The 21,461-nt window shown below is 37.3% G+C and overlaps 1 protein-coding gene across 3 annotated transcripts in view; it reads right to left on the reverse strand.

The window, feature by feature from the left end:
- LOC150084420 (NPC intracellular cholesterol transporter 1-like) overlaps positions 1-21,461 on the reverse strand; it is a 466,919-nt gene that overhangs the window by 29,181 nt on the left and 416,277 nt on the right. For all 3 annotated transcript variants that reach the window (XM_090376058.1, XM_090376057.1, XM_090376056.1), the window contains one exon: positions 19,774-19,933. In XM_090376058.1, coding sequence (XP_090232184.1) covers positions 19,774-19,933 — 160 coding nt within the window. The remainder of the gene's footprint in view (positions 1-19,773; positions 19,934-21,461) is intronic.

Genomic DNA, 21,461 nt, shown 5'->3' on the forward strand with positions numbered 1-21,461 from the left:
ATTTAGTGTTTTGTTTTGGTCTTTTGGCTACCAGGAAGCAGCAATCCTCTTGATGACCGCTTCCAGGTACTCGTCCCTAGCTGTGGGAAGGCAAGGCCTCACTTACTACCAGCTTGCCTCCTCGCTGAAGAAAGAATTTCCCTGAGAGGAAAAGTAAGCAATCAAAGACAAAGAGGGGAAGAGAGGACGGGGACCTCCCTGGCCCAGAGAAGTCCCATTCCAGGATAAAATGCAAGGAGAGAGGGAAGAAGAAGAAGAAGGAGAAAAAAAAAACACACACACACTGGAGAGAGAGAAAGAGAGAGGATGCGCTGTGCTACCCTGACGAGCCCCAGCAGAAAGCAGGTTGCGAGGAAAAAATTAAATAAAAAAAAAAAAAAATTTCAAATTCCCCAACTCACCTCCATTGGTTTTAACGTGTTTGCAGCTTCTGTGTAGCGGACATTCTCTGTAACGGACGCGGACAGGCAATCTGTACTGTTTCGTTTAGATTAGCACTTCATTTGATCTCCTCATAACGGACAGCGGGCAAGCTCACGGCCCTTTTTCCAGGAACGTTTCTTCCACGTATTGCCTCAATCGTATGTTTATTTTCTATTTCCAATTCTCTGAATTTTATTAAGGTTTACGTCGTGGTTCTAAACCCTTTTTCAAGAATTTTAAGGCACGTGTAAAACTTCTGATGAATTCAGTGTGTGCGGGGGGGGGGGGGGATATGGTCGGCCTTTCGTCTTTTCAATTTCAGTTTTCAGTTTTGTTCAGTGTCGTGTGAAGTGCACAATGTCTTCTCGTAAACATTTAACTTTAAAAGATAAAGTCGAACTCATTAATGCGTATGATTGCAAAATTCAAAATCGGGAAGACGCAGGTAAGCGACATCCTAAAGAAAAAAAATGAACTGCTCAAACAATTTTGGCAACACGGAAATGATCAGGTTCAAAAATCATTCCCGAAAATTGTTGGACTTCAAATTTGTCACGCACGTGCTAAAAAAAATTCCCATTAATGGGCCTATTATTAGGGAAAAGGCTTTGGAGGTTGTGAAATCTATGGGAGTAAATGAGTTCAAAGCTTCTGTGGGATGGCTAGACAAGTTCAAAACTCGGCATAAAATTTCTTGGAAAACCGTAAGTGTTGAAGGTGGATCTGTTGATACTGGGGTTGTAACAGAGTGGACTGTCAAATTGGAAGATTTATGTCGTGATTTTGAAGCTAAGGATATTTACAACTGTGACGAAACAGGATTGTTTTTTTAAAGCTCTTCCTGAAAAAACAATGAGTCTTAAAAACGAAAAGTGCCAGGGCGGAAAAATTTCTAAGAATGCTTGACTGTACTAGTGTGTACAAATATGCTGGGAGACTTTGAACAACTTCTTGTTATAGGAAACCTACAAAATCCTTGTTGTTTCAAGGGCATAAAGTTGAATCTTTTGAATGTTGACTGGAAGTCTAATAAAAAAGCGTGGATGACACGAGATATCATGAGCGAATGGATAAGTCACTTTAACCAAAACATGATTCATCAAAACAGAAAAATTATTCTTTTTATGGATAACGCTGCATCTCACCTGCACATTGAATTGTCCAACATTCAAATAATTTTTCTGCCACCAAACACATCTGCAGAGTGTCAGCCCTTGGATCAAGGGATAATAAAAAATTTTAAACTTCACTACAGAAAACGTGTTTTAAGACATCTCATTGCAAACATGAACGATGTAACATGTGCGAGTGACCTTGCAAAGAAACTCAGCATCCTAGATGCGATTCAATGGATTTCCTCTTCGGTAAATGCAATTAGAAAACAAACTGTCGTGAACTGTTTTGTAAAGTCTGGCTTCTCAAATGCAAAAATTGAAGTTGTGAACAGCAATGTGGAGCACCAAGAAGAACAAGAACTTCAACATCTATTGATAATGTACGATACTTCCGCTGCAAGTGACCCTCGCTACAAAGATATAGACTCAAACCTCACTACAGAAGATGGTGCTCTAGATATCAACGACATTATCATCGATATTTTTCAAGAAGTTCCTCATGAGGATGAAGAAATGGAAGGAGGTCATTCTGTCGAAGAACATATTAACGACGAACCACCGATGAAAATAGAAGAAGCGCTCATACAAATCAATCGTTTAAAAATGTTTTTCGCCGCTGAAGAAGATACTGAAGGACTTTCGATGGTTTCTTCACTCCAAACAAATGTTGAAAACAAAATTATCAGCCGGAAGAAGGTGCAGAAGAAAATAAGTGATTACTGTATGTATTTTTCTTAAGATAATGTCATAATATGCATAGCACAATTGTATGTATATTATTTACAAAAATATTGTGCAAAATCTGTATATAATTTAATTTAATTTTACATTAAACGTTTAACGATTTTTCTTTATCTCTTGTGTATGTAATTGTATATTATTTACAAAAATATTTTTCAAAATCTGTATATATTTCAATTTAATTTTACATTAAACGTTTAACGATTTTTCTTTCTTTCTTTTTTTTTTTCCTCCCTCAGACTTCTTGTTAGCGGACACTTCTCTCTAACGGACACATTTTCGTTCCCCATGGCTGTCCGTTAAAGGGAAGTTTCACTGTATATATATATATATATATATATATATATATATATATATACAGTAGACTCTCGATTTTCCGGGATAGATGGTAAAAAACAAATCCCGTATAATCCAAAAATACAAAAGTCCCCAACATACGTAAGAGATACATTCCAGGACTCCTTACTTCATCGAGTTTTACATAACTCGGGGAATGACTAATAACACACTGCTACTATATTATTATTGACAAATCTGAATTCCGCGCGATACTTGTTAATGTTTGGCCCTTTTGATACATCTTTATTATAATGATTCCTTAGAGATTTAACAGATGCACCGTTTTCAAACTTTTGAATAATTCCAAGTTTTTGTTTAACTGAAAGTGCAACTCTTTTGCGTTTACCCATCATTTTCATGATTTCTAAACAAAAAAAAAAAAAAAAAATTTTACTATAAAAAAAATTCCGACATCCCTGACATAAACAAAAAAACAAAACTTGTCCTTTTGCGCTGCAATGGAACACTACAATCAACGCAACACACTAAACATTTGGTTTCTCTCTCTTTTTTCTTTTTTTTTTTTGAGCGGCGGATGTGAAGACAGCGCGGATTGCAAGATAATAGGTACAATAATCTCCCAATTATGACTTATAATGCCGCTTGTCGCTTATTTACGACTTGCAAAATATCTGTTTATACCTATTCTAGTTATTACTTGAAATTTTATTTTATTTTTTTAAATTTTATTATTTTTTTTTATTTGGAGTCTTGAAGTGTGCTGGTTAATCCGCTTCCCAGTTAATCGAGAGTCTGCTGTATATAATATAAGTAATAAATAATTAAATAAAAAACATAAATAAAAAAAAATAAATTTTTTTTGTTTTTTTTACTTGATCCTGCACCCGAGTCATAGAAAGGAAAAGAGTGTTGGCCAGAGTGCCAGCTACAATATGACAGATTAAAAAAAAAAAAAAAAGAGAGAAAAGAAGAAAGTGTTTTATCTTGCATGGGATGGAGACGAGAGGGAAAGGTTAGCAGGAGAGTGCTACTGCTACTCCAAAGCCAGGGACAACTTCCAGACCAGGAGCAGAGTGCAAAGAGAGTAAAAAATAAATAAAAATAAAATAAAATAAATTTATTTTTTTTTACTGGGCAGAGTGTGCCCGCAGACTGTACATAATCCAGAACCATTTAAGAGCTTGCTATTGCGTTGGCTCTAAGGAATAGTCTTCCTTCTAGAAAAGACATCAGCAGCAAATGTTTGTAGCAGAGTAAGGCTCTCCAGGTTCAGGAGTTGGTCTAGATGGTTAGGAGAAGTTTGGGTTTTTAGTTTTTATTCTATTCCTGTATTCGTCATAATAAGAGCAGTCAAACAAGATATGGTGTCAGTCCTCCACTGCCCCACAGAAGCAGCATTCTGTGTTGAGTAGTCCCAGCTGATGCAATTTTGCATTAAGTGATCCATGTCATATTATTAGGTAGGAGGTCACCATGCTAAGGGAAAACCATGAATTAACAGATCTTGTCATTACAATTGTAACAAGAAACAATTGTTTCTCAAGAAATAAAGAGACCTACTGGACCACACGGCCACATATTTGCGACATAAAAAAAAATTTTTTTTTGATATTTTAAGCAAAAAAATGACAACACTGACAGAACAATATTTATTTTAGAATTACTAATCAAATTATTTGCTAAATATTCTTTGGTCCCTGGTGGACAGATAGACCCGTTAATAATGTTTAAAAAGACTGCCAGTGCAGTGTTGCAGTACTGTTTCCTCACAGCGATTCCAATTGCAAAATGGCAGCTACCATGCGAGTGTGGTACAAAACAGGTGTTCATGAAGTTATTTGCTTTTTGCAAGTAAAAGGGTCTTCGCCAAGTGACATTCACTGTGAACTGGTTGCTGTGTATGGCAAAAAGGTGATGACAAAGAAGAAGGTGTGTTTTTGGTGCAATGAATTTAAAGCGGGTTGTGTTGACATTGAAGATCGACACCGAGCCTTCATCGAGCAAGACAGAAGACATTTTGCGCATTAAGGGCATCGTTCTTGAAAACAGGCGAGTGAAACTGCGTGAAATTGCACAAATAGTGAATGTGAGTAAGTTGACTGTTCATGATGTCCTTGGCTTTCGAAAGGTGTGCTGCCGCTGGGTGCCCTGACAATTGTCAGGGGTGGACAAAGCAAAGCGCATGGCGATTGGAGAATCTGTTGTGATACAGCGACGAGGGAGAGGATTTTTTTGCTAGCATAGTCACAGCAGACGAAAAGTGGGTTCATCACTTTATCCTGGAGAGCAAACAAGACTCCATTGACTTGGAAACATCCACAATCTCCTGTGCGCAAAAAATTCAAAACTGTTCCCAGTGTCCAAAAAGTCATGGCCAAAGTGTTCTGGGATCACCAAAGCATTCTTTTGGTGGATTTCTTGCCGAAGGGAGGAACAATCAATGTACAACTTTACTGTGCAACATTGGAAAAACTGAAAGCCAACATTCGATGGAAACGACCAGGACTCCTGACAAGCGGTGTGATTTTGTTGCACAGCAACGCATCTCCACATACTGCCCACATCACTTGAGTGGTTGCGCCATAATTGTTGGGAAACTGTCACATTCCCCCCTACAGCCCAGACAGTGCCTTCAGACTTCCATTTATTTGGCCCTCTGAAAAAAACACCTTTCAGGAAAGCATTTCACCACAGATGAAGTTTATCAGGCAGTGCGATGTTGGTTACTGCGTGTGGGCACTGACTTCTTCAGTGCTGGTATTGATAAACTGATCCATCGTTGGGACAAGTGCATCAATAAAACTGGAGACTTTGTGGAGAAGTAGTACAGGTTCACTTATTTTTTGGTGTGCAATTTCAACTTCGTATTATTAAACATTGAGAAAAAAAAAATGTGTTGCCTTACTTTTCGGAAACCCCTTGTGTGTGTGTGTGTGTGTGTGTTTATTTACTAATATGACATAAAATATTAACATTATTATATACTGTTGGCATAACTGCAATGTACAAGTTCCATGTGTTCAAATAAAATTTTAATGTTTTTAGTGGCCATTTTGATTACATGAAAAACATTTTTTATTGCAAAAACAGTTTCTGAGATATAGACTAACTTTGTTTTTTTAAATACAACCGGTATGTCAGTATTTTCGCCTGTCGGGAAGCTGGCTGTCCAGATTTTGGGCGGCACCACAATTGGACACCTACAGAATATTTTGGAACAGGAAGTGAGGCATAGGGACACACAGCCATCATCTATTCCAACACTGTGGAGTCAATGCCTAGGTGAATAGTGGTTGTTATCCATACGAACGGTGGCCAAACAGAGTATTAGGTAGGTAGTCGCAATTCGGCGATCACGTTTAAATAATAGGATGGATCAACACTGACAAACTAATTTGATTAAACTACTAGTCAGTGGATAGCTTCATGTAGCCACCAGTCATAGATAGGATGGACAAGAGGAGCTCAACAACTCAGAGGTCATGTAGAACTTGTTGCCAGAGTTGGTAGTTCATGCTGTATGTAAGCATTTATAGTTTCCAGGGCAGAAGAAAGATTATGATGTCTGTGATAACTCACAGACATGCTGAAATGTCAGCATCAGATGAATAATGTCACATAGTAAGTCTCTGGGTCCTGCTTAGAATTAAGCAATGATGATGAGGTGGTTGTGGGTAGTGTGTGTAGTTGTTTTCGATGCATGACTGGATTGAATGGGAACCTTTGAGCCTGAGGATGTAGGTTTTTTTTTTTTTTTTTTAAAACAGGGCGGTTGGTAGCAAATATTTGGAGGTCACCACCAATTTCTCGTACTTGTTCAAGAATTGTGGGAAATGAAGTGATCCAATAGGTGTAGTAGGAGAGGAGAGAGCAGACTGCAGGGGTTTGCTCTTAGCCAAAGAACCAGAATCCTCCAGCCACATTGCAGAATGAGGTATGCAGTATGATCAATATTTTACTAACCTAGTGTTAGCTACTTTATTAACCTTTACTATCAGCATGATTGCTAACCTAACTGGATGTTTCATTATTTTATATTTGTTTATAGAAATATGCTGAAGAATTTAGTAGCCAAATTTTGCAGACAAAAAGCTTGCAATGGAGAAATGCATACACAATGAAATTGCTGATTCTGCACACTGACAAAAAAAGGTGCAGGCTACCTCTTGAGTTACTGGTCAAATTTATGTATTTTTTTTATTATTAAAAAGAATCACGGCTTCTATTATTTTTGCAATGCTTTTTATTGGAAAAATAAACTCTTTCTTCAATACCATAGGATTGCATGATAGCTTGGTAGAGTTCAAAGGTCAGCTGGTGAACCTTTGAATTCTACCAAGCTATCAACTTCAACTACCCATGGAGATAACATTCCAGTAATTAATAACTCACTGGCTAAAAGAAAATCTCCTGCAATACAGTTTAAACCTCTTTCCCATAATTTGAAATTATGACTCCTAATTCTGATAACAGTGAAATTTTACCCTCGTTTTATTTTACCTTCACCTCTCAGAGTTTTATATACCTCAATCAATCAAGGGTCATCCAAAGTGCCTACTTTCCAAGCTCTGTAGCCCACATATTCCAAGTCTTTCCTCTTATGGATACCCTTTTGCCAACCTCACCAGGAGAGTTGCCCATCTTTGGCCTTTTTCAAGTTTGCTAATAGAGGCTTGCTATTGAGAAACCAATGGCTTTGAAACAGCTGTCCTGGTGGTGTTTCAGATTTTTCAATGTGCTGTAGATACCGTGGATTCATCTGTTCAGGTGATGTTATACAACTTAAAAAGATATTAGTAACTTAGGCAGCACTGTGGATAATGGTATTTGTCTTTATGTTGAATATAAAACTCAAGCATTAGCAGGTAGTACTTGACATCAGTCTTCAGTGGGAGCAGAATATTCTCCATGTGTGAAAATTTAACACAGTAAAGCATATGAGTTTTATTTGATTTTGACTACTGCACTAAAATATTCCCTGCAATCCTGTATTATTGTACTGTATATGACAAATGAAGTCTATTTCTTGGGATTAAAGGTGCACATAGTAGTTGTATATAATGGTTATTTGTTTAAACAGAAGTTTTAACTTCCACACACAAACTAGCTTTAGCACTTGGCTGTTCACTTAGAGAAGAACTATACTATTCACAGTTCAGAATAGGTTTACTAATAGAAGCCAACTGCCAGCCGATGAGAAGCTAGTAGCTTTGAAACACTATAGTGTAGTGTTGTATCAGATTTTTAAGTATACAGTGGATTCATCTGATGAGGTGATGTTATACAATTTAAAAATATTTTAACAACTTAGGCAGAACCACACATGTTGATATTTGTCTCTAAGTTGAACATAAGCCTTATCACAAAGTATTCTGCACTAGACTCCAATGGAAGCAGAATGATCCACATGATCGAAAAAGCAGAGTAAAGCATATAAATTTATTTAAACTTTTTCTTTGTTAATTTTCATAATTTGAAAGTCAAACAAAATGAAACAAACCCAATTTTTTAACCATTCCAAATTACTATAACAGATATGGCCACTACCAATTGTAGCATACTGCAGCACCAGCAACTTACTATACTGCAGTTGTCTATTTTCCTCTGATAGAATTTTGCTTAATATTTATAATATGCACAATAATAACTCTTAGAATATACATATATCACTGATACAATGCTAGAGCCTCTATTAGGATGATACTTGACACTCACTACCATGTATCATCTCTAATTGGTGATCTGTGGAATCAATGTGCTTTGCTGCTAGTGCACATGTTGCTGTTGTTATTAGAGGATTTGTGATGTAGGGGCAACTAAAAGCCATAATATGCCATACAAAAGGTTGGGAATGGCAGATGTAATCAAATTTAAGGCATATAGGTTGAGTAAGTTTTAACATAACAGTATTTTTTGTAAGAGAGCACATTGTCCACAAGTCAAATCTATTTTCCAAGAGTTATTTAGGGATCGAAGTAGTTTGGCCTGCTTACTTTAAGTTTTCTAAGCTTTGCGGTAAAGAGGGCAGTCAACTCTGATATTGGTTTTACTAACAAGTGTTTGAGGTACTATTTGGCAGTTCCATAAGTGGACGTCTCTCCAAATTTTACCTCTTGGAAATAGAGAATCACATCATTTCCAAGTACTCTTCCCCATCCCTTAAATTCTATGGAAGGTAGGTATGTTGATGATTGTCTGTTTATAGGAAAACTGAATACCGTAAATAAAACCTTTCAAGAATCGAATAATGAAGATGAAAGGCTACAATTAACAATAGAAAATGAAGAAAACAATAGAATAAAATTCTAAAATTCTTAAATCTAACATTAACAAGAAATGCCACCAAAATCAATACTAAAATATATCACAAATCTACAAATAAGGGAAATTATTTACATTTTGTCAGCTACGGACCCCTTTTCCACAAAAAAAAAAAAAAAAAAAATATATCAATCTTAATAGCCCAGTTCAGCAATGCATTCAAATATTCAACTATACAGGATGACTGTAAACAGGAAATAGAATCACTCAAAGACAGATTCTCCAGCCATGATTACCCGAAATGGCTCATAAACAGTGTCTTAAATACTGCTGAAAGAAATCGAAAAGAAAAACAAAAACAAGAAGTAATAAAAAAAACAATGGTTAGGCCTCCCATACGTTGAAACTTACCAACAACCATTGAAAAAAAATTCTCAAGGATTCTGGGATAAATCTAGCCTTCGGCAGCTCCAAAAAACTATGGGCATACCTCAAAAATTCAACAAAAAATAATGAAACAATAGACTTTAAACAACAAACAAACATAGTTTATGCAATTCCTTGCACAACATACTGCGACTGTATATATATATATAGGCAGCACAAGAACATCTTTAGATAGTAGAATCCAAAAACACAAAAGCAGTTTAAAAGTAGCCTCAAATAATAATGAAAAAATAGATCGGACAGAAAAAAAAAGTTTTTTAAAATTGACCTTTTTACTATCTAAATTACAGACTGACTATCTAAATAAGAGAGGATATCATCCCAGGGCTGTATCACATGCATTGCATTGGAAAAAAAATCTGCAGAATAAAGTTTGCTTCTTTTTTTTTTCCCCCCTCCCTTTTTTTTGTATGATTAACTGAAGAATTATTGAACAATTAATGAACTGGCACTCTATTTGTTAGGTATTTATTACAGCTATAATTTAATAACAAAAATAATACACAAAATTTCTTTTAAAAAATTCTGATTTTAATGTGGTTGTACTATTTTTTTTGCAAAAAGAAAAGGATGCATTTCCTGTTGTTAACCCAGGGGGTTGTTGACAACTGTGCAAATGAAAACTGGATAGCCAAGACTGAAGGTTGTTTAATCTGAAGCAGTTTTTTTTTTTTTTTTTCTTTTCCAAAATGTCATACCTCAAGTCATTATAAGGCTTTTATAGAGAGTAAAACAAACTTTAACAGGTGTCAATTGGAATTGCAATGAATTTCACTGTAAGATCACCACTCTCCTTGCCAAGTATGTTAAGATGTCAGGGATCCAAGAAAATTTAACAACTTGCATTTTTTTCAGTAAGACAGATGAGAATAGTCTGAACTTGATCAAGTATTTCATCAAGGATTTGTTCTACGAGGCTTGTCACAGACGTTCTTCTAGATATGAAGGCTCGGGTTTGCTACCTGGGGTCTAAAACACTGATAAAACTAATATTCAGGTCCCCCTTCACAATGGCAGAACTCTTAGTAATCTTGAATATACTCTTTCATGTGCATGGTCTTAAACACTGCACCCAGTAAACTGTAGGTGAGCACCCAGGTATGAATCAACATAAGCAGGGGTCAAGGTATGGCATCACACAGAGGAATTCTGCCCCTCTGTGTCACCAGGCAATAATAAACATAAGCAGGGGTCAAAGTATGGCATCACACAGACGAATTCTGCCTCTCTGTGTCACCAGGCAATGCTCATCATCTGGGTGCAATACCACCACTTTGCTTACTGGAGGCTTGAAATGGTGAAACCCATGTTTTTAGTCTCCAGGGCAGCAAAGCTCTGGCAACTTCTACCTTTTCTATCAGGAACATGACATATCCTTTTCAAGTTATGATAGGTATCATAGCGAGATCTATGTCATTCAATTTCAAGAGTAGAGCTAAAACAGTTTTAACAATCTAGCTACCAGATAGTCCACCACACAAAACCTATTAGTAACTCTTCAGGAGGCATCCAGATCACCCAATGTATAATCTCACTGCCTCTACTCTGCCAAATAGCAACTGGAAGATGTCTGAGTTAAGTATATGTGGGATGCACTGTTGAGGCCAAGTCATATGAAGAAGATGAGTATATTCTTGATGTGTGTATGTCATATCCAAAAGTTTTATTGATTCATACATGTTTTCATTCATTCATATTAGCTCCCTTCCCCACTTTTATATTTTCTACTGCATGCATTATGACTAGTCAAACTAACAGAACAAACTTATTTGTGAAAAGATCTAAACCTCCCAAAAATTTCCTCATTCGCTTCACAAACAAATTGTCACAGGTACAATCTCAATAATGGCAACACTTTTTTGGAATCCTCTAAGTGGAACTTTCTTTAGTTCTTAAAAATTACTATTTTTTGTAACTTTTGATTTAAATAAGTAGCGTGGTTATTATTTGTGTTTCACTGAATTTGGTGGATTTGTTCTTTACTTGGCCTTAGACATTGATTAAAAATCCAAAGTTCACTTCTGCAGCCATTATATTGGTATTGATACAGGCACTACTTGGAGGTTTTTTTAATGTAATTCTTCCGCAGTGTAATCAGTATCAGAAGTATTTTCTTAGTCTATAAACTATAAATTTACAACAACATTTTTATAATGTAACTTCATCACTTAGTACATATGTAATCTAAAACTGACATTTAATATTTTGTTAGTATTTTATTATTATTTTATTTTTAAACTAATATTTTATTAGTTTGCACTGCCATCAAATAAGTAAGATTAGTGTAGCTTCATTCTTTTTGATGTATTAGTGTTGCAAGTTGTTTCTAAATTAGACTAAAATCATGCCTTTGACTACAATAGCAAAGGGATCAAAGTAGCAGGAATACTTTGGTTCAGAGGAGAACTTCTAAATGCAGTTCACCTACAAATCAGGATTGAGTTATTTGTGCTAATTGTGCCCTCTTTGCAATACCTTTCATTTCATTTCTTTTCTTTTTTAGTAAGACACTACAGCCAGGATGGCTTTGTGTGTGTGTTCATTGCAAAGAACACGAGCAGATTAAGCACAAATTTTGAGTTCTGATAGATTATACGACAGCTTGAAGAATAGGATTGAAGCCCTCAAAGGATTAAAAGAGAGGGACTCAGATGCTCAGCTAAATTTTTGAGCTCATACCTCAGCATGGAAAACCACAATGACATCCTCCACAGCAGAGAACCATGGCCCACAGAAAGTAGCAATAGTTGGTGAATCGATTGTCAGGAAGATGGGAAACATATCATGCAAAAAAGGAAAGATGGAATAGGACCATGGTATGTAGTAGTAGTGGCATGTGATGCAAGAAAGCAAAATGTATGAGCTTATGCAGCATCAGCCAAAAAAAAAAAAAACAAAACAAAAACACACCATTCCCTCCAAATGCCTGTCCAGTTCCTCCTTAAATTTATTCAACCTATCAACTTCCACAACGACAGATGGAAGTTTGTTCCAGCAATTAACCACCCGCTGGCTAAAGGCAAATTTCCGCACATCTATTCTACATCTGTCTTTTCTTAATTTGAATTTATGCCCCCTTAGGTTCGTAATCTGAACAAGTGGAAGGATCCCATCAGAATTCAGCGTGCTCAACCCATTCAAGGCCTTATATACCTCAATCAGATCACCTAGTCTCCAGTTGCCTTGTCTCCAGCCACTGCAATTTGCAGCACTTAAGCCTCTCTTGGTAAGAGGATCCCTTCATTCCCCTCACCAATCTTGTTGCCCTTCTCTGTACACGCTCAAGTAAATCTATATCCTTCCTAAATTGAGGCCTCCAGACCTGTACGCAGTACTCAAGGCATGGCCTGACCATTGCCTTATACAGAGGGATAATCACCTCCTTTTCCCTGCTAGCAAAATTCCTATATATCATTGACAAAACCCCATGACCTGCCTTGGCAGCCTGTCTGCATTGCTCAGAAAACTTCATATCTGACTGCACAATTACTCCTAGGTCTTTTTCATTTCCTACCACCTTAAGTGTTAGTACACAGTTACACACAGTTAGTACGTTTCTCTGGGGTTACTTCTACTCATATGCAGCACTTTGCATTTGTCAGGGTTAAACTTCAGTTGCCACTTCTTAGCCCATCTGCCCAAATTATCAAGATCCTGTTGCAGTAGCACACTGCCATTATTGTCATTAAAAACCCTGCCAACTTTGTATCATCTGCAAACTTCGACATTAAGCCTGATATACCTTCATCAATATCATTGATAAATATACAAAACAACAGTGGACCCAACATCGAACCCTGTGGGACTCCACTAATAACATTAGTCCAAGAAAAGCAGCACCCATTGATTACCACCCCCTGTCTTCTCGCACTTAACCATCCTTTTAACCATTGTAGCAACTTACCCTTAATACCATTCAGCTCCAATTTGTACAATAGTCTTCCATGCGCAACAGTGTCAAAAGCTTTCCTGAAATCCAAATATATGATATCAAAATTATTTTTTGCATCCAGTTCCTTTGTAACCACATCATAATATCCTATCAAATTTGTCAGACAAGACTTTCCCTTAACAAACCCATGCTGTGTCTGAATTATTGCTGCAGTCTTGTCTAGATGATCCTGCAATGCATCTTTAACCAGCGACTCCATTATTTTACCTGGAACAGAAGTTAAACTAACTGGTCTGTAATTACTCGTGTCACCCTTCGATCCCCCTTTGTGAATTGGGGATACATTTGCACATCTCCAGTCTGTGGGAACCTCCCCTGAGTCCAAGGATGCTCTCATAATTATGGCTAAGGGTTTGCTTAGTTGCTTTGCCGCCTCCTTTAATATAACTGGATAGATCCCATCCAACCCAGGTGCTTTTCTTACGTTTAACTTCAACAATTTCTCTTCCACTTTGCTCTCAGTTATTACAAGATCATTAAGCACCCTGCTACAATTTGATAACCTTCTGCCATTTTCAAACCTTAATAATTCCTCACGTGTGAATGTAGATGCAAAATACTCATTCAGTTTGTTTGCTATCTGAGCAGGATCATCAACAGTCGAACCATCGATGTCAAGTGGACCAATCAGATTCATCCCCTTCCTTTTTATAAGTTTATATAAGTAAAGAAATCCTTGCTGTTTTCCTTAGCATCTTTTGCCAAGGATTTCACATAATCTGCCTTTGCCTGCCGAACCTCCTTTGTGACCTGATTACAGATTAACTTATATCTGCCATAGGCTTCTGAGTCGCTTGATAATTTATATGCATCCCATGCATTTTTCTTCTCTGTTACGAGTCTCATGTCTACCAAGGGGTTATGTTGATGACATTGCAGAGTACCTATCACCTTTTAACGAACAAAAGGTGAAATTGTTGTACAAGTTGGTTATAAATTAAGAGTGGATGGATCTGAGGACTTAATTAACAAGTATAGGGCAATGTTGAGAAAAAAGTTATGAGTTATGATTGAAATTGAAAGTGTCTGCAATTCTGAGACACAATAGGAGGGGATACAGGATGAGTGGCTTATGAATCGATTTAGTCCTGAAGAGATTCCAAGGCTCGTGGGATATGCGGTGGTCATTCCTTGACCTTGCCGCATCCTCCGTATTTGGTAGTCACGGGCTCGAATCTGCTGTAGCTGGGATCTATCCAATTATATTAAAGGATGCAGCAAAAGAGGTAAGCAAACCTTCAGCCATGATCACGAAGGACCTCTCAGATTCAAGGGATATCTCTGTGGGCTGGAGATGTGCAAAAGTGTCACCAATTCACAAAGGTGGATCAAAGGATGACATGAGTAGTTACAGACCTTTAGCATGAATTCTGTACCAAGGAAAATAATGGAGTCAGTGGTTAAAGAAGTAACGCAAGACCATCTTGATAGGAATGCAATTATGCTCTGGTCACAGCACAGCACAGATTTTTTAAGGGGTGATCTTGTCTGACCAATCTGATTAGTTACTATGATGCAATAACAAAGGAATTGGATGCAAAAAATAATTTTGACATCATATGATTGGATTTCAGAAAAGCTTTCGATACTGTTGAACATAAAAGACTGCGATACAAATTGAAGAAAAGTGGGATTAATGGCAAATTGCTGCTATGGATGGACTCCAGCTGTGCATGAGCTCTACCAATCAAAGTACCATAGGGCAGTTTTCGTTAGGCTTATTGCAGTATAGTATGATATACTGAGGATGAAATAGGCATTCTATCTGATCCTCAGTATGTATGTAAAAAGTATTCTATCTCACCCCATAGGGTGGATAGAATACTTTTAATTTTTTCCAAACAGCCATATAATATAACCTCCTGAGATGGAGAGAGGTCTCATTTATTTCAATGTGAATGCTCCTACAGCTATACTAAAAGCACTAACACTGGAGGCACATCCTTAGCCAGGTGGGCGGGAGCAGCAGTGCATAGCACACGCTTCTTGATTAGACTGGGGTTCGAGCCCGTGACCACCGAATACAGAGGATGCAGAAAGGTCAGAGAATGACCACTGGGGCAATATGGCCTTAGTTGCTAATGCTCCTAAAAACCAAATAACAAACAACAATAACACACTAACGCTGGATGGTATTCACACATAAAGAACTTTTCCTGGCTAAGTCAAAGAATGGCAATTCATAATTCAACCATGGCCGAAGGTTCTATAGAGATATAAGAAGAAGCTTCTATCAGCACCCCAGAACATCTTTCTTTCTTTTTTTTTTTTACAGAAGTAGATTGCAATAGCCTTCTTTACTGTTAGGGGAATAGCCATTCTGTAGCACCCATGATTCTAATTTTTGTTTTGGCTGTAGAAAGTTGAAGTTGCCTTTCAATGGTTTTCAGTTTGTGCCTGGTAAGAGATAATGAGGTCATCAGCAAACATGTATGATTCAGCCCTTTTTGGGTTGTCCTGTGTCATGTTTCTAATTATTGTAAATAATACTGCATTGAGGATGGAACGCTGCAGTAGACCTTCCTTTTAGTCAAATGATTTGGATAAAGTGGTCAATATAACCAAGTTGAAACATTTTGGGATGTAAAAAATTTTGTACAAATTGGAGTACCTGGCCTCTCAAATGAAAAGAAAAGAATGAGGATCTTGAAGGACCACATCACAAGGTCACATCAAAAGCTTTTTCACTATCAAAATTAATCACAACCAGATGTTTGCTTCTGCTTTGCTTATCACATCTTATGTTATTTTTTTTTTTTTTTTTGTTAGTTGTTGGCGCATCAGCTTCTGTGACCATACTGCACCTCCCAAGGTTTTTGCATTTTCTACTCTGATTCAAGCCCGAGGCGGGATTCAAACCCACAATCTTTGGGTTGCCAGGCAGGCACTTTACCTACCCGGCTAGACCAGTCAGCCACACACCTCATGTGGACTGATTCTTCCGAGTAACCTTTTAGTTTCCAGGAATCATGTGAGCCACGTGGGAACCATTTTCCTCAACAGCTATTCAGTGAAATTAGCCTGTAATTATGTGGAGAGGTGCTAAAACACCTAAACAAAACAAACACTCATTGTTAAAATTCTACAATTAAATGGCTCTGGAAAGGCTAGGATAACTAAGGGACACTAGGAGCTTGGGTAAGTATTTTAAAAATACATTTAATTGTAGAATCTTAACAATGAGTTTTTGCTTTGTTTAGACCAACAGAGCTACTGGATATTCTAAAGAGAAATTCTAAAATTTCTGATAGTCTGATATTCTGTTCATCAATATCCATTCTGGTGAAATGTGATGGTTGTTGTTGTTGGGTTTTTTTTTTTTGGCGCAAGAGCTACTTTGGCCATATTGCGCCTATGATGGTTGTGGTTTGATAGTTACTATCACTTCTAGTTCTGCTGTCTTTGGAGGAGCATCAGCTGGAATGGTGATTGGGGTATTACTGACTTTTTTGGTTATTTGTTGTGAAAGGTATTGCTTGGAATTTGAGCGCATAGGACATAACCGATTAGCAGTTATTTGTGTTGTTATTTGGTTTTTAGGAGCATTAGCAACTAAGGCCATATTGCTCCGGGATATGCGGTGGTCATTCCCTGACCTTTCCGCAAATTCCGTATTTGATGGTGACGGGCTCGAACCCCGGTCTAATCAAGAAACGGGTGCTACGCACTGCTGCTCCTTCCCACCTGGCTACGGAGGCGCCCGATTAGCAGTAGATGTGCCTGGAGGAACTGATATACCATCTGAACACCTACTGACTGAAAATGTTGAGCAGCTGTGGAACATGTGCACTTTGACTCTGTTTTCATTATTTGTCTTTTTGCCTCTGAGTATGTAACTTTGTTCTCCACTTTACATTTCTGAAAATTTTTTTGCTGTTTGCATGTTTTGGAGAATGCCAGGTGGTTACCCTTACAATTTTGGCAATGAGGATTTGTAACAGCGCAATCAGATTGGTTGTGCTCCTAGGATCTACAATCAGGACATGCCGACTCACTTTGACATGCAGTTTGGGAATGGCCATAAGTTTGACACTTGTAGCATCTGAATGGGTTTGGGATATAAGATTGGACATTACAGTGGAGATAGTCTGCTTTGACAGATGTTGGCAAGTTTCGAGAGCTAAATGTGAGAATAATGCTCCTTGTCAGAACAAGACTACCACCTTTTCAGGTCTTGGTTCTCCTTGCTTGGATGATCTTTGTTCAGATAGATCTTGGACAATTTCCTCTTCTGATACAATTAATAAATCCTGTTCTGTTATTACTCCTTTTGAGGAGTTTAGGATAGCATGGGAACAACTTTTATCGATTTTTTTCCAAAGGTCAGCTTTAACAGCTTTACAGAATGTTGGGATTGAGCAGTTTCTACCAGGAGATCATGACTGGAGTCATCTTACTGTTTTCAGTGAACCTGCAGAGGGCTATGCATTTCTGCACAAAGAAGGGAAATAATTTACTCTGAGGTTGATCTGATAGTGTGCAAAATGAGAAAGGTTGGACTCTCCTCCTGAGGGGAGTGTTTCAACTTCTTGACACTGAGCATGACTTTTTCTCAATCCCTCTTGATTTGAGAAAAAAGCCATGCTCCTCAGTGTCATTTTTTGCAGGTCTTGAGCTCAGTAGCTCTAAAGGTGGAAATATCATTATCCATCTTTGCTCCTTTCTGCCTTGAGAGAGTGGATTTCTTCCTCCAGGTTTATAGCCCACAACAGGAAGGTAGGTGTACCACTAGAATGACCAAGCAATACAAATTAGAGGGTTAGTGTAAAGTAAAAAAGAAAAGTAGTTTCCTTTCTGATATTTACTTAAGATTCATAAGGCTAAGTTTTCTTTTAGTTTATTTGAATGGAAGCAAAACTTTGAAAACTGAATAAGAACTGCAGTTTTGAAAAAAATGCTCTATAAAGCATTCAGACAATCGCTTGATCGCTGCTTTGGCAGCTAAGACCTTCAGTAAAGTATCACGTGTTCATGTCACGTGATATATAGCAGGTGGGTAGATGTATAGAATGCAGTACAGTGCAAGAATAGGCAAGACAAGAGATATAAGTAACTTAGACATGGTAGTCTAGTTTATTAGTTTGAAAACTAATAAACTAATAAACAGCTATTAGTTTACAAACAATGAAAACCATGCAGAGTGGTGTTATACAGCAGGTAATTTAATATAATAATTCTCCTAATGCTAAAATAAGTACTTTAAAGAGTATAAAATATACATGAGCTAAAACATTATGATCATTTACCCAACAGTGTGTTGCGTCACATTTCCCTATGATAACCACTTGCACCCAATGTAGCACTGACTCCAAGACTGCAGAAGGTGTCCTCAGGTATACTGGACCAAGTGGACAGAAGGATGTTCTGAAGTTCGGCAATGGAGCAAGGCACTGGTGTGGACAGGTGAACTATATTCCACCACAACCCACAAATGTTTCACAGGATTGATGTAAGGAGAATTTGGCGGCCAAGGGAGCACACAAAATGCTTGGACGTGATCCTCAAACAATTTCAGCACAATGCAGGCCTTGTGACATGGCATTAAATTTGCTGAAAGAGCCAGTGCCATCAGGATACACAATCAACACGTAGCATAAAACAGTGTCCGAAACGATGCCAAGGTAGGATCTGACAGTGAGGGTGTGTCCAATGGGGGATGAGGGAATCCCCATGATGTCCATGAAAACATCCCAAGCAATGATACCACCACTACTGGCCTTTTTTCATTCAACCATGCAATCTGGTTGCAGCTCTTCACCTCATTGTTAAATATGAACCTGTCTATCAGCACAATGGAGCCAGAATCTTGATTCATCAGACCAAGCAACCCTTTTCCAGTTGTCCAATGTCCAGGGACAATGCTTCCGTGCCCACTGCAGATAGAGGTGTCAATTACAGTCGCTCAACATGGACATGGAAAAGTCACCTACTCTGTAGGTCTATTTGAACTACAGAGTAGGTGAACAGTTAGTGTCCTGTGAACAGCTGACAATGCCTGTAGTTCTGTGAGATGCTGGCCTTCCTAGCACCGCAAATCATTTCCCATGGGTTGGTGTGGTCGGAAACATTTTTCTGTGCACCCTGGTCGTAGTCTGCCATTAACTGTAGGATTGCAAGCCATCCGTTGTCCTGGACAGCATGTGCCAACCACCATTCACCTCGAATGTTAACCAATAGTGGGCTCCCCATTGGGTGGTTATGTGTATTTCAGACCATTCCCACCATATCTTGACTATGGACCTGTGAACAGCTGACAATGCCTGTAGTTCTGTGAGATGCTGGCCTTCCTAGCACCGCAAATCATTTCCCATTCAAACTCCACCAGGTCCTTCATTTTCCCACATTACATGGGCTTTGTACTGATGAAATGAGAGAGACTATCAATGCCATCACTGCATATAGTGTACCAGAAGCCAATGTCACTCCTAGGTGCTGTGGGATGCATCTACTCATGGCGGTAGCCATAATGTTTTGCCTCACGATAGTATATTATTTCTCAAATTAAATCATATTATAGGTTTGGAATTTACTCACCGACTATACTTAACAACACTGGTAAAAAGATCAGACTGTGGACAGTTCCAAAAGCTATTATACCCAAGTACATGCGAAAGTAAAATACTTGAAAGATCTGTGATTTGGCAAAAGCCAAAGTTAGAATGCCACAGTCTGTTAGTGTGATACCTGAAAGTACCTATAAATAAATTATACAAACATGAAAGATGAACTAAAATATAAACACTGTACACATATATATTCATTTTTACTAAACAATTTTCAATGAAAAACAATTATCCTAGCATAACCACACACTGAAATTACAAGCTTATAATGAAACTCTATGAATATTTTTCATCAAATGTTCCCCTCTTAAATATAATTTTAGCACTATAAGAATACAGTATATTTATTAATTAATGCAATATTTATTTATTTTTAATTCATAACTTAAGTGGTGCAAGAAGAGAACATTTTGAAAAACATGAAATAAGTTGCCTCATGTGGCACTATTCCTTTCCCATGTGGTAGAGGCAGTGAGTCTAGTTAAGTTCACAGAGTAATTGGATGGTTAACTTGTGGGATTGGGAATAATATGCACATCAATTTCTGCCCCTCTTCTTTTTTTTGGCTGATGTAAATAAGTCAACTTATGGGGAGGTTCATAAACATAATACTGTGTAGATTAAATTTTCTTTTATTCTCTCTGTTATGAACACTCCTGATCATATGTGGTCATACTTGAGAATAAACAGAAAATTAATTAATTTATTTAAATTTCTCTTTCGTGAGTCAGTTACTAGTGGCTCAAAGATGTTTCCAAAAACTTGTTTACATAAAAAAAATTTAAATATAACAATTTTTTGTCCACTATTTATAATGTAATTCAATGCATTACATAAACCAAGAATTAAGTTTATAGAAATTCCTATTGTCTTTCAAACTACCTCTTTTTTAAGGTCAAGTTATATTACATAAACCTGAAGGGACCATGGGAATGAAACCTTCTGCATTTTAGAGAGCTGCCTAATGTTATCAGAGAATGTTAACAGGCTTTCATTTTCTCATGGGAATTCTGAAATTACCTCAAAAACAAACTAAAATCTTGCCAGAGCAGCATAAATTAATTAGAAGAGAAAGGAGTTCACAAAAATTCCGCGGAATTTCAGCAAAGTCACTTTTGGTGTTGATTTGAGCACTTTTGTCGCTTGTTGCTCGAGAGTCTTTGCATACATAATAAGAAAATAACAAGTAATAAAAAAATTTTATTATTTAAATGTTGAAAACGAAATATATACTTATAATTCTACTTTAGTTGTATTAATCTTTATTAAGGTCAATCAGCCATGATATTAGGATTAATAAAAAGCAAAATTAAATGTACACAATCTCAGACAGCATGTGTTGTCTCTAGATCTGTGTTGCAGAAGCAGAAAATCCATTAAGTTTGTTTCACTTGAAACACTGTACTTATTGTGGTAATAACAGTATCCTAATCTACCTAGCCTGACTAATCTATTAAATTACTATAATAAAGTCATTAAACAATTGGATGCAAGAAATAAATTGACAATGTATACTTTAGACTTCAGTAAAGCTTTCTGATATCATTCCTCATGAAAGGATGCTATATAAACAGGAACAAAGTGGGATTGCTGGTAAGATATTTTGCTGGATCATGGACTGGCTAAAAGAGAAAAAAAAGACAGTGGTCTTCAAAGGCT

This window comes from Mastigoproctus giganteus, chromosome 6 (genome assembly GCF_048544385.1).
Source record: "Mastigoproctus giganteus isolate SK-2022 chromosome 6, ASM4854438v1, whole genome shotgun sequence".
NCBI classification, from domain to species: Eukaryota; Metazoa; Arthropoda; class Arachnida; order Uropygi; family Thelyphonidae; genus Mastigoproctus; species Mastigoproctus giganteus.